The sequence below is a fragment of the Passer montanus genome, unplaced genomic scaffold (assembly GCF_014805655.1).
Source record: "Passer montanus isolate IOZ18808 unplaced genomic scaffold, ASM1480565v1 scaffold2, whole genome shotgun sequence".
Lineage (NCBI taxonomy): Eukaryota > Metazoa > Chordata > Aves > Passeriformes > Passeridae > Passer > Passer montanus.
Window position 1 is genome coordinate 204,241 of NW_024366591.1, and position 13,834 is coordinate 218,074.

The following is a 13,834-nucleotide window of genomic DNA, read 5'->3' on the forward strand; positions in this document are numbered from 1 at the left end:
CTAAGACTTCTTGAAGGTTTTTTTAAGTTATAGCTGTAAGGACCATCTGTGTTTTGAATCAATCCAAGGGAATTGCTGTTTGTTGGAATGTCACAAAAGGCAGCAATGATGGCACTGGCTGCAACCTCTGTACCTATGGTCTCAAAAGGAATCCCATTTACAGTAGTGTATCTGCAAATCTCTTAATATATAAGTTTCATATTACCTCTGTGTTATAGGAACTAATTTTGCATTGGAACTCTAAGGGAAAAAAAAAGTAAAACTACACCATCAATACAAATAGGACAATGGGGAATGGATGCCCTTCCAGTTCCAATAAAAAAGAAAAATCCTGTGTGGCATATTGTGATACAATAGAAGATTTGTTTTATTTACCAGATGAATAGACAACATGAATAATGATCTGTTCATCGGTAAAACAGGAAAAAACAGCAAAAGAAAACCTCCTTTCGAAGCGTTTACTGACTTAGCAGTGTAACAGCCTTATCTCCCTTCCTCAGCCGTGCTTTGTGAATCAGCAGCAGTGACATTTTCCAGCAATCCCCACATGAAAGCCAGTGGAAAGGGCGATGAGGGATTTCCGCTCCGTGACCTCGCCCTGCAGTGGGACAGTCACCGCACTGGCTCTGCCATTCTTTCTACGAAGCACTGCAGTGACAGCTGAAGTTGCTTTCCAGAAGTCATCTCGTCATCTGACAGCATCCAATACCTTCACTTTCCTTAGCACAGGAGACAAACTACCTTGAATTTCCTACTTTTCTGAGTTTTCCAAGCTGGTGGCAATGGCAAATTATCTTGGAGTTACCTCAGCAGTGTCTTTCATCTGGGTTATGACATTCCTGGCTCAAAATTACTTTGTAACAGGTATGTAAAGTTCCACTTTCTAAAGTCTAGCAAAAAAATTTGGGGAAGGAGTGTGTGTAAATGTGTTTCTGGCAGAGGAAGCCACAGGACTTTGAGAATACAGTGCAACAAAAACTGGTATATAGGAAAACCTTCATTGTTTCAATTCAATTGCTGAAAATGCTGAAATCTTTGAATCTAAATGCCACAAAACTGCTTATTTTAAAGATCTGGTATGGCATTTAGGATTAAACTCAGATCTGTTGAAATGTAACTTCATTTTGTATCATTTTAAATACCAGAGCAAAACATGACACCAGTTCTCTTTCAAATTCCATTGTTAACTTGACATAATCCATCCTTACTGCAGTAGCTGCTGGGATATCTGCAGATGCTCAATGCACACGAAAAGCCTCCAGATGCTTTGCTGTTTTTCAAGGATTTAATGCTTGTTCTATTTATGTTAAAGAACATATACTGTTATTGTAGACAGTTGATTTTCTCACCTACTAAAAGACTTCCAGACTGAGTGAATGAGATGCTCAAGTCCTGTTGAAATTCCACAGGACTGGAGTACCTAACAACAGTAGTGTCCTCCAGCAAAACCAGCACGGTACAATTTCCACTGGGGAAAAGGAGAGCTTGAGGAAGTACCCTTCCTTGGGACACCTTCTCATGCACCCTCATGGCTCCAAGAGTTCCAGCTAAGCTCAGGGCTGATCTCCGGCTGTGTCTTGGAGCTGTTTTGTGGTAGTGATTTGCTGTCTGGGCTTCACATATGGGCTCTGGATTTAGGCTGTAGGTAACCTTGTCTCCAGGACAGACTTCAGATATGTGTAGAACCATCTCCTGCTGTTCCCAAATGGACTTTCTGGATGTCTGACTCATTGTCTTGCTCTTTGGGTGCAGTGAAACCTGTCACCATCCCCACTGTGGTGCTGTTGAGGTGCTGTGGGTCTGTGCCCTGGTTGGTGAGGACACAACCCTGCCTGTCACCCTCTGCTCCTGGCCCCTTTCCTTGTGGAACTGCCTCACGCTTGCTGCTCCCTGACACCAGCAGCCAAAGGGAACTCTAATAAATCAAAGCGAAGCTTAGACACAAGGCAAAGAGAAAAACAACCGCTCCCCCCACCAAAAAAAAACAAAATGGGAACCAATACACAACAAGCCCAACATCCACAGCTTACAAAAACTTAACAATTTTCTTCCTGTTTTGTGGCAACTTTGTCTTGCTGTGAGAGTCTTCTGTCTAGGTCTTCTCACTTATTTCAGTAAACCAAATTTTTAACCCAAGACCAAAGTACTGAGCAGAATGTGCCAGTACTAGGTTACCTAAGTAGAGCAGAGCTTAAAGTACAGCTATGTGCAGCTCATGGACCAAAAAGGATAATGTACTTCTAAAGGATTAGTCTGCCTCCTGTACAAACTCAGTCATCTTTAGAACAGAGTTCAGAGGTGATTTAATGAGCTACGAAGAGACTACTGTTCTCTTTTTGGATTCCTTCCTCACAGTGTGAAATTCATAACTTTAACAAAATACATCAATGAATCACTGTTTTGTTTTAAAAGGCCTAGCAAATTTTAAGACACAACTTTGGTCCATATCTTAGAGTCACTTTTCTTATCATTTGCAACATAAGTTTCTGGCACTGAGTTTCTATATTATGCTGTGTATCTATCATGCAATACACACATGAAAATATTTGTCCTGTAATTGGATGACTAATGAGTGTAGCAGTACCTAGGCAATTTTCTAACATTTTGTTAAATTCCTTTCAGTCAGCTGCTCAGCTTTATTTGAAATTTGTAAAACTGGTCATTGAGAAGTTTTCTTTCTCAACATTACATTTTTTAAAAGTTGTGTTGGCTCAAATCTGAATATAGGAAAATAATAGACTAAAGAAGATAGACTTGAAGTCCTTGCTAAGAGCACACACACCTTCATTGAGCACCAGGGCTTCTCTGCAGCCCCCTGCAATGTGTTTGGGCTTGACTTGTGTTCAGCTCAGGGCTGGATGCAGCCACAGTTTGTCTGAGGGGGACTGCTCAAGGGTTCAGTGGCTTTCCCTCTCTGCTGAGATAAAGCCACCTGATTCAAAGACTACTCTTCCAAATATTTAAACTAAATGTAAGGACAGCAGAGATGCATCATTTTCTAAAAGCCATTTCCAGACCACCACATCCAGTGGGAGCAGGAGCTAAAAGCCTGTCTGGTTTCTTAGCACTCCACACAAACTTAGTCACCTTTATCCCCTTCTCATCACAAGAGTGGCTTTTCACAAGAGTGAATCTTTTCATTCATAAAATTCAGTTTAATTTGTCTTGTTGAGGGGCCATGGGGTGGATTTGGAGGCATCGCTTCATCCTGCCTTGAGAGTTTATGGACTGCCTGTATTCTGAAGCACAGATTTTATAAAATGCACATTAATGTACACACCTAGTGAATAGAGTCTGACAATCATATTGAGCAAGTAAGTAACACCTGTGGCTGGTGGTTATCTGACATGTCTGTAATGAAATGCTGAAGTGTTTCATTTGACAGGACAATTACTCTATGTAACTCCAAAATATTTTTTTTTTTCCGGTAAATGCTCCCAGTAAAATACAAAAGCAAAATAGTAATACCCTTTCTCCTTATTTGTGCCAAGTCCTGAATTTTGTCCCATGCTTTTAACACAGATGAGAAAGAAAAGCAGGTGTAACCTGAGCTATGCACTTGCTAGTGCAGGTGTCACATAGAGTGTGCCAGCTGTGGCTGTTTAGAAAGCTGGATGAACTGCCTGGAAAAGTGTTAAATTCACCTGGCCTATGTCCTCTTTTCCTGCTCCCTGCCAGACACAGTAAATGGAACACTTGACAGTGGCTGGGGGATGGAAGCATCATGCAAAGCTAGGGAAAAAAAGCCAGAAAAAAATATAGAAGGAATAAGGAACATCAGAAATGATAAAATATTTTTATTTTCTTATTGGTATATTAATTCCATGAAAAATTACTTGTAACTCCTTTGTTGTTATAGAACTTACTATCTCGATAAGAAGGGTGTAATAACAGAATCAACGCCTTGGTGCAACAGCTAGCTTTATTTTTAAGAAGAAAAGAAAGAAAAAAGGCTGCGTATGCATTTAGTCTAATGACAGAAAAGGCTCTTGAAATCTCAGACTATTGTGTTCAAAAAATACATTCTATTTTTAAAATGTCTTTTATGCTAGAAATTAGTTTTCTGCTATCCTCAAGCTAGAAACTTTTAAAAATGTTCAGTTCAGTTGATCTTAAATTCTTCATGAGGAATAAATGTTAATATTCAAATACTAACCTTGACTATTTTATGGCTTAATTACAGGTTCCATTAATTCACCTTGCAGGATCAAGGGTATAGGAATTTATCTTGATCAGAAAGCGAATTTCTCAGAAGCAAGTAATGGATGTAATCAATTCAACCTAGAGCTGGCAAGTAAAATACAAGTTGAAGAGGCTTTGAAACATGGCTTTGAAACATGCAAGTATGTGCCATCATCACCTTTAGTGAACACCTTCACACACAGCTGAGGCTGGTGACAAACCCCATACTAAAAGCACTGATCCTTTTTATTGTAGCTATGGATGGGTGAAAGATGGATTTGCTGTTATTCCTCGGATAACATCCAACCAGAAATGTGGTCAGGGAAAAACTGGAATAGCACAATGGAATGCTGGCAAGGATAAAAAATTTCATATCTACTGCTTCAATTCCTCAGGTATGTAAGCATGACAACTGCATTTTCTGTGTGTTTTGGACTATATTAGATTTTTTAAATCTGCATGAAAAATTCACAAAAGTGAGTTGTTTCCTATAATTTGTTGACACTTTTCCCCAGTTTTAAACATTATGAAGATGTTCTTAGCTCAGAAACTTCCAAGAAATGGAAAAGGCAAATTCAGTTAATCCCAATTAATATTGTGGTGCTACCATTAAAGCTCTTGAGGAAGAGTTGTTTTTGCCATTACTTAATGTTGGCACAATGCTTTTAATATGTTTTGATTATTTGGGCATGATAATTTAAAAGAGAGTGATTGAATCTTTAACCAGGGTGTCTGTGTGTCTACTCTTGCAAAAAGGCTAAGAGTGAGGTAATTCAGGAAAATTGGAATTTTTTTTTATAAAGGGAGGTCTATCCATTAAGTCAAATTAAACTATAAGCCAGAACTTCCAAGAGACCATAAAATTAATTAGATTCCTAATCAGTAAAATCCAACAGCTCTTTTAAATTTGCACTGCCCTAAGTGTGAAAAGACCTGACCTTCCCCTGACTGGCTATTTACAGACTGAAGTCCAACAGTAGAACTTGATATAAGTTAGATCTCAGCACAATGTATCAATATTGTTTCTTAATGGCTTCTACTAAAAATAAGTAACTAGAGATGTTGTGCTTCTATGTGTGTCCCATCTCTATGGTTATTACATGACAAATACCCCAATAATTAGACCAAATAAAGGATCATTTCATTATTTATAATCAGTTCTAGACTTGGCCAATGAGTTTTAGATAACAAGAACAAGAGGCTATGTTAAAAATCCTGAAAGTTTTCAGCAACACTGTGTGAACAAGGGTTGGAAAGCAGGAGAAATATGGAGATGCAAAGATGTAAAGACCTGATACTCTGCCTGGTGACTGTGAACATTGGAGGCTCCAAAGAGACTGAGGATAAAGGTATAGAGAGAAGGCCTGTGCCACATGGTGATTCACTCCCTGAAATGTGTTATTCTGCATCAAAAGTGTTGGGTCGATTGGGTAATACTACAGAGGCAGCAAGTAACTCCAAGTTATTTGCTTTGTTTTGCTTGAATTAAAAGAAAATAAATACATATATGCTGTTAGAGTGTGTGAAGAAAGTTAAGCTTGCTCAATGGTTAGGAAACCATTTAATGTATATTTCATATTGAGATGATTCTGCAGTTCTTTATCTTTCTTTCCAAACTGTTGCCTGTTCTAGGCATTTTTTTCCATTTCATTCCAAAATATTTGTCAGAAGCTCATTTTGTCAACTTTCTTGTGCCAAAAAACTTGCCAAAAGCTCTTGAAAAACCATAGTGGAAAAAGTGTCAAGCCCCTGCCCTTTGGCAGTTCATTCTGTAAAGGTGACTGCGTCATCAGCCTCCCCACGGGGATTCACTTGGGAAACAGCACATACATCTTTTCCTTGTTATTTATGTTAACCTGGTTGTTACTTTAGTGAAATTTTTATAGTTTTACATAATACAGAATTTCACTAGCAAAGTAGAATTTTCACAGGAGCCTGATTCAGTGCTCAGCTTTTTCAATTCCATATAAAAACTTCACTTGCACATACATTTTTATATAGACAACACCTACTTCTATTAAATTACTTAATTTCTGGAAATTACTTATTTTTCTTCAAACCTGAAGTTTTTACTTTCCATCCTCTCCTCCCCACTTACAATCAAATATTTTTATTAACTCATGCTGGTGCCTGATTTATTTGAAACTTTTATGGGCTACATTATTTTACAGAAAATCAAATTAATTTTTCAAGTATCAACAGTACATGAATATATTTTGAACATATAATATAATTGAAATAATTTTGAATATTAGATGTCATGCTCTGTGGGAGGTTATACTGTTGGGTTTTATGTGCAGTATTACTCTAAGTTTCCATGAGGGATATAGTCATTGGTATGGAATAATAAAATGAGTACCATGGTTGCTCAAAGGAGTGTGTAACTATGTGAGTAATGATAAAAGCTGTATAATCTAGGTTGTAATCACATATTTGAAATAGAATATATTTGCCAGGTTTGGGTAAAAGTTTTGAGAACAAAAAAATAAAATTTTCCAGAAGGGAAAGACTGAGGAACAATTTCAATAAATGTGTGTGCAGTAAGTACAAAACTGGCATCCAACATAACTTTTATGTATTTATTTTCCCTGCTGCAGATGTCCAGATTAATTCCTGTCAACCAGACCCAACTACAACCACACTTGCTTTATCAACTGCATCAAGGGACTTAACTTCATATTCAGTCTCTGATTTGACTGAGAACATGACAGCAGTGTCTGCTGTGACTGTGACTGAGTCAGAACAGTTCCTGAGAAAGAGATTTCGTGTGGTGTGCGTGACTGAAACGCTCTCACCAACAGAGGGGCCCACCACCACACCAGTGCCAGAGGAGCACGCGCCCACTGACTCTCCCAAGCACACTCCCCACCTGGCCTTTAAGAATGATGCTGTTGTTTTTGGAGGTAAAGGCCTTATGTGGTAGTTATTTAATGAATAGAGCTATTTATGTAGAATAGCTCTATTAAAGAAGTCTATGTAGAAGTCAGTAGTCAAACTGTTCATTGCTATTTTGTTTGCTGCTCCACCATCCATATTGATATAGCTGAACCTGGAGGCAGAATAGGAGTGTTTTGGTTTTGCAGAACAAGGCTTGTGGAGCAGAGGATTTTAAAATAGTTTTTAAGAAGAACTAAGATCTGCTTTTATACTTTATCATAAATTTTAATGTGAAATTGTGTAAGTTCTTTCTGGTTAATGTGATTTGGGTCAAAAAAAATTCTGAAAAAATCTTGGCAAACATTCTCAGTGCAATGGTAAACTCACTAGGCTCTTCAAACATTCTTGGCTTCTTTTGGTTTTAAGGAGAATTGTTCTTGAGATATGAGGTGTGAATAAACAATCAATAAGCAATCCTAATGCACAGCAGTGGAGAAACAGACCAAATATGAGGCAAGGCATGCCAACTGTAAGGGTAGTTAATAACAAGAATGTGCTCTCCAAGCAGGTTGTAAAAACCCTTCAATGAGCAGATTAGAGAAATATCTGTCAGGGATTGCCTAAATACCAGTTTTAGGCTATCCTGAAAGAATTGAGCAGGAGTCACTCACCTTTGGATCTTTCTAATATTCTACTCTTCATGTGTATGTAGGCTTATAATAGGCTGGTTTTAGAAGAATCCATATTTTTGCTCTTAAGCCTTCAGAACATCAGCTTTAAATACATAAATAAAAACTCTGTGCTTGTGTCACTTTTATCTCCAGGTATCCCCACTGCACTTCTTGTACTGGCAATCGTCTTCTTCATTATTTCTGTTGTTCTAGCAGTCTGTTATATCAAAAAGTAAGTTGTTTTTTGTTTGTCTTTTTTTTATCTCTCTTGCAGTGAATTAACTCCTAGAAGTGCAATCACTGAATATTTAAAATATATACTGAAGAACGGAGAAGTAGTGATGATGACATAATAGTGTTGCACAAATTTAAAAAATCTTAAACCCTGTTTTTATGCAGATAAGTTTGTTGTTGCTGTTGCCACTCCCTGCTTTAGAACAGGAGCACAAAATAATATTGCCTACTTTTAATTGATCTATCATATCTAGTGTGAAACATTTCCAATTGTGTCAAAATAGCAACACTGAAATGTGCATCTGTTCATACATAAACCAATTTTATCCTTTTTTTAATGTCACACTCAAAGTGAAAGTTTTTATTATTGCATTATGATTTTGCCCAGAAAAAAAATAATTGTTGAACTCATTTGTCATGCTCAGACCTTCAATACAGTGCATCATTAAATGCTACTAAAAAGTGTGCAGTTTTCCCACCCCAGCCCAGACAGCTGTATCTTTGTGTACCACAAATCCTGAATATACATTGTCTGTTTAAAAAAATATATATTTCTTTAGAAAGCACACTGTTGGAAAAAGCACAATGATGTAGCATGCCACTATCCTCTGAGAGACTTCTGCTTGAGTATGGTGATTTAATTCTAGCTGTTTGAGTGATACTACCAAACTATGTCAGTATTTCTGCTTTACTATCTTTTTTTTTCTTTTTAAAGGTACAAGAAAACCTTACCATTTTTAAACAAGAATCAGCAAAAAGAAACAGTTGTAACTACTGCTCTCAAAGAGACAAAATCAAATGACCAAACACCTGAGAAGGAAACACAGAATAATGGAAATAAGGTAGAAGAGTGTAAAACTAAGCCTGAGGCCACAGTAAAATGTCTAGAAGCAGAAGTTTAAAGGAAAGAATGTACAGTTCTTGATGGAAGTATAAAATAAAGCACACAGAGCTTAGCAGTGGTTTTAAACATAAGTGATTGTAAATACTTATATTTTCTCCACCTTTAACATATGAAACCTTGGGTTTTTAATAATTACTTCTTTGGCAACAAATATTCTTGCAGAAGAACATGGTATCCTATTTACTTGAAATAAATTCTTCAAATCCATATTACAGCTCATTTTTCATCTTTAATAAAGAAGCAATTAGGAATATGCTATTAACAACATGCACTACATTAACTATTTGCATGGAATTTAGATCACTATATAATGAAAAGATTTTTATATCTGGCTGGAGGATGTCTGCTAGCCTAATGCCTAAAATAAAAACTGGCACTGTAGTTTTTCCTCATGTAGATTAGCTTATTTCCATTCAGTAGTTGCATGCTGCTTTAAAAAAATGTCTGTTTACAAGCAGAAGAAACAGTTCTGTTTACAAGGCAGTAAAAACTCAAAGGATTAACCCACTGTCATTCCATTGCCCAAAGAAGGGTACAAAGATGCTGATGTGTGTGTGTGTATGTATACACAGCAATGAATAACTTACTTAGATACCTTCATTGTATCATAATTTACTGTTTTATTTATTGAAACCATTAGCATTCTTCCACATGAGATATTTGACAGAGGGGGACAAAAAAATCCTTGAACAAGACTTATGCTGGAGATCTTTTGTGTGTATTTAAGTGTGGCTTTCATAATAAAGGTCTCAGGTGATATGGGATGTCTACGGTGCTCCCTAAAAAATAAACTATGGTGGATATGTTTGTCTGGACAATTTATTCTCATGAAAACTGTCTCATGGTAAAAGGAATTCATATAACCATAACGTTACAGAAGTAATTAGTTGTTACAACAACACTAGGAGTTTATCAAATATTTTCCTGAATAAAGAATTTAGACAATTCATCTTTATGTTTGAAGGAGGTTGTTATGCCAAAGGAAGTATTTTTCCTCCATCAGACAGCTTAAAAAAACATAGTCTTAGATAATAATAATTTTTAAAATAGCAAAATAGCAATACAACAGGTCACCTATATTGTGTTTTCAACAGTGTGAGATACTGGGTGATGAACTTGGATATTTTTCATTCACATAAATTTTAAAACGTCCAGTGTTTATACATTCGACTAGTAATGAATTATAGTGTATTTCTAGCATTATTCTTAAGAGATTTCCTGGGTTGTTTTTTGTTTTCTCTTTTTGCCTTTTTTTTTTTTGATAGTTCAGAACTATTTTGTGGCTCCAAGTGATTCAGTGCAGCTCTAAAAACTGCTCATTTCAGATGTCCATCAGCTGAATTTTAGCAGAAAAATGTGCACCAGAGGACAGCACTAGACACAGCTTTCCCAGCCAGTTAAGTAACTCCTCTCCTTGCAAAGCATCACAGTAACACCTTGTGTCCTGAAGGCAAGTGCTCTGTGAGGAGTAGACAGCACAAGTAAGGCCATCAGGAAGAGCCACAGCCACCAGTCATGAGGGTGCCAGAGTAGCAAACGGGCCTAAGGACACAGGCAAGTGTAGTGGACTCAAAGGTAGTTTGGGAAATTTTTTAAATCTCCCTTCTGCCTCTCTTTTCCATGTTTTAAAGATGAGAAATTACCTGTTTCTCTATTCTTTTCCCTACAGCCAAGAGATAATTATGATGTTGCTTCTGTTTTAGAGCTAAATAAGGGTGCTTTTTTCCCCTGAAGTGTTTACTTGCTAAAAAAAAACTTACCCTGTTTTAATAAGATATTGTCTTAATCTCTAAGTGTCTTATTTTATCATGTACCTTAAAAACTCAGCATTCATCCTGATCTTCCCACTGCTACCTGACCATGCACATGGTTTGATCTGCCCCTCCATTTCACTTTATGCCAACACCACAGGGGGTAAAGGAGTTATCCTGCTCTGTATGGAATAAAGGCAGATGTAAGTATTAACCAACAAGTACTCTATTTGATATTGTCTCTATGTAGTTAGCACAACTCAGTCACATTGGAATTGGAAAGTACAAAATATTCCTGCTCATTGTTTAATGGAATTGCAAGGGATGCACTACTACAAGGCAAACAGGAAACATTTAAGTATCTAGACCAAGAGTGTCAAACACCAAACCCTTAAGTAAAGGTAGCAGAAACTTAAGAGAAATTCTTCATTAGGCTTCTGATTTTTCTCAAGTGTTGTGCTTTTTTTTTTTTTAACAAGACCTTCTCAACAGTTCTGAAGTGCCTTGATGTGCCAGAACTGCTCAAGTACCTTGGACAAATAACTCATCCCACCGAGCAGGAGAGCACAGTCAGTACTTGCCACTTGATGGTAACACCCCTCAGATTCCCACACTGAGGCTACAGATGTTTGCTGACCTTAGGCAAAAGGGGTGCTTGGCCTGCAGGAAATATGGCAAAGGTTTCCAGTCCAGCCCAATCCCTGTCTGGAATATGGGAATGCCTTTGGCGTGGGAAGTACGTGTATCCATGTGTGAACAGAAGCAGGCAGGAAGGGGAAGTACTACTCCTTTTCTCCTCTTAAAATTAAGAAAAAAAAAAAAGTGGAATTAAATATTGCAGCATCAGGATGTGGATGACCCAGAGGATGTTCTGGGATGTGTGTTTCTCAATGACTTGCTGTCGTTTATGGGTGTTGGGGTTTTTTTGTGAAAAGGTCAGTGAGCATTGACCTTTGCCACTCACATCCACCGCCCACATCCTCCCTGCAGACCAGGATTTGCACCAGCAGCTGTGGCCTGGGATGATCCCACTGAGCCAGGCACTCAGCTCCATTAAGTATCATTTAAATCACTATTTAATAGAGCTCATAGTTAAGAGTGAAGGCACTGTGAATCCAGGACAGTGCAGCACCAAGTGTGTATCTGCTGAGGGTGCAGCAAGGTGAAAAGTGATCCCAGAGCACTCAGCTCCATTAACTATCATTTAACTATAGCTCTATTTAATAGAGCTCATAGTTAAGAGTGAAGGCACTGTGAATCCAGGACAGTGCAGCACCAAGTGTGTATCTGCTGAGGGTGCAGCAAGGTGAAAAGTGATCCCAGTTTTGTCAGGGTCAAGGTGAAAAGTGTCCCGTTTATTCCAGAGTGTTTCTTACACAAACCAGCTCTATACAGCACTTCTGCTGTGTGGCAGAATGGGTAATGGTGTGGCCAGCAGGGCAGGGATTGTCCCCCTTTACTGGGCACTGGTAAGGCCACACCTCGAGTGCTGTGCCCAGTTCTGGGCCCCTTTGGAAGGACATTGAAGGGCTGGAGTGAGCCCAGAGAAGGGCACCAGAGGTGGAAAAGGGTCGGGAGCAAAATTATGAAAAGGGAGCTGGGGGTGTTTAGCCTGGGGAAAAGGAGGCTCAGGGATGACCTTATCACTCCCTACAACTGCCTGAAAGGAGGCTGTAACCAGGAGCGGGTTGGTCTCTTGTCCCAGGAAAGCAGCGACAGGATGAGAGGACAGAGGCTGTGCCAGGGGAGGTTCAGGTTCGACAGTAGCAGGAATTTCTTCGCATGGAGGTTAATCAGACAACCAAATGGGCTGCCCAGGGCGGTGCTGGAGTCACTGTCCCTGGAGGTGTTTAAGGAACGACGGGACGTGGCACTCAGGGTCTAAGAGACGGGGTGGTGCTCGGTCACAGGTTGGACTCGATGACTCTCAGAGGTCTTTTCCAACCTAACCGATCTTGCGCTCCTATCGATGTTCTGGCGGGGCCCGCTCCGCTCAGCGACAACGCCACCGCGGGCTGCCCTGGGTGCAGGGGCCGGGATCGGGAAGGCGGCCGAGGGCCGTGAGCGGCGCCGGGGCCGCTGTGAGGGCGGCGCTGAGGGCAGAGCCGCCCGGGCCCCGCTGCGGCCCCATTGTTTAATGGAATTGCAAGGGATGCACTACTACAAGGCAAACAGGAAACATTTAAGTATCTATACCAAGAGTGTCAAACACCAAACCCTTAAGTAAAGGTAGCAGAAACTTAAGAGAAATTCTTCATTAGGCTTCTGATTTTTCTCAAGTGTTGTGCTTTTTTTTTTTAACAAGACCTTCTCAACAGTTCTGAAGCGCCTTGATGTGCCAGAGCTGCTCAAGTACCTTGGACAAATAACTCATCCCACCGAGCAGGAGAGCACAGTCAGTACTTGCCACTTGATGGTAACACCCCTCAGATTCCCACACTGAGGCTACAGATGTTTGCTGACCTTAGGCAAAAGGGGTGCTTGGCCTGCAGGAAATACGGCAAAGGTTTCCAGTCCAGCCCAATCCCTGTCTGGAATATGGGAATGCCTTTGGCGTGGGAAGTACGTGTATCCATGTGTGAACAGAAGCAGGCAGGAAGGGGAAGTACTACTCCTTTTCTCCTCTTAAAATTAAGAAAAAAAAAAAAGTGGAATTAAATATTGCAGCATCAGGATGTGGATGACCCAGAGGATGTTCTGGGATGTGTGTTTCTCAATGACTTGCTGTCGTTTATGGGTGTTGGGGTTTTTTTGTGAAAAGGTCAGTGAGCATTGACCTTTGCCACTCACATCCACCGCCCACATCCTCCCTGCAGACCAGGATTTTCACCAGCAGCTGTGGCCTGGGATGATCCCACTGAGCCAGGCACTCAGCTCCATTAAGTATCATTTAAATCACTATTTAATAGAGCTCATAGTTAAGAGTGAAGGCACTGTGAATCCAGGACAGTGCAGCACCAAGTGTGTATCTGCTGAGGGTGCAGCAAGGTGAAAAGTGATCCCAGTTTTGTCAGGGTCAAGGTGAAAAGTGTCCCGTTTATTCCAGAGTGTTTCTTACACAAACCAGCTCTATACAGCACTTCTGCTGTGTGGCAGAATGGGTAATGGTGTGGCCAGCAGGGCAGGGATTGTCCCCCTTTACTGGGCACTGGTAAGGCCACACCTCGAGTGCTGTGCCCAGTTCTGGGCCCCTTTGGAAGGACATTGAAGGGCTG

The 13,834-nt window shown here is 39.7% G+C and overlaps 1 protein-coding gene across 1 annotated transcript; it reads left to right on the plus strand.

Moving 5' to 3' along the window:
* Positions 1–727: 727 nt before the first annotated feature.
* LYVE1 (lymphatic vessel endothelial hyaluronan receptor 1) lies at positions 728–10,087 on the plus strand. The gene is made up of 6 exons (XM_039707275.1): positions 728–864; positions 4,184–4,343; positions 4,438–4,577; positions 6,780–7,085; positions 7,884–7,962; positions 8,680–10,087. Exons 1-6 carry the CDS (start codon positions 783–785, stop codon positions 8,864–8,866), a joined length of 954 nt encoding a protein of 317 aa, XP_039563209.1. The 5' UTR covers positions 728–782; the 3' UTR covers positions 8,867–10,087.
* Positions 10,088–13,834: the final 3,747 nt, after the last annotated feature.

Coding starts and splice junctions, on each gene's coding strand:
- LYVE1 (XM_039707275.1), top strand. CDS start 783: ATGGCAAATTATCTTGGAGTTACCTCAGCAGTGTCTTTCATCTGGGTT. Junction 4,344..4,437: donor CATGGCTTTGAAACATGCAA/GTATGTGCCATC, acceptor TTTTTATTGTAG/CTATGGATGGGTGAAAGATG. Junction 7,086..7,883: donor TGATGCTGTTGTTTTTGGAG/GTAAAGGCCTTA, acceptor TTTTATCTCCAG/GTATCCCCACTGCACTTCTT.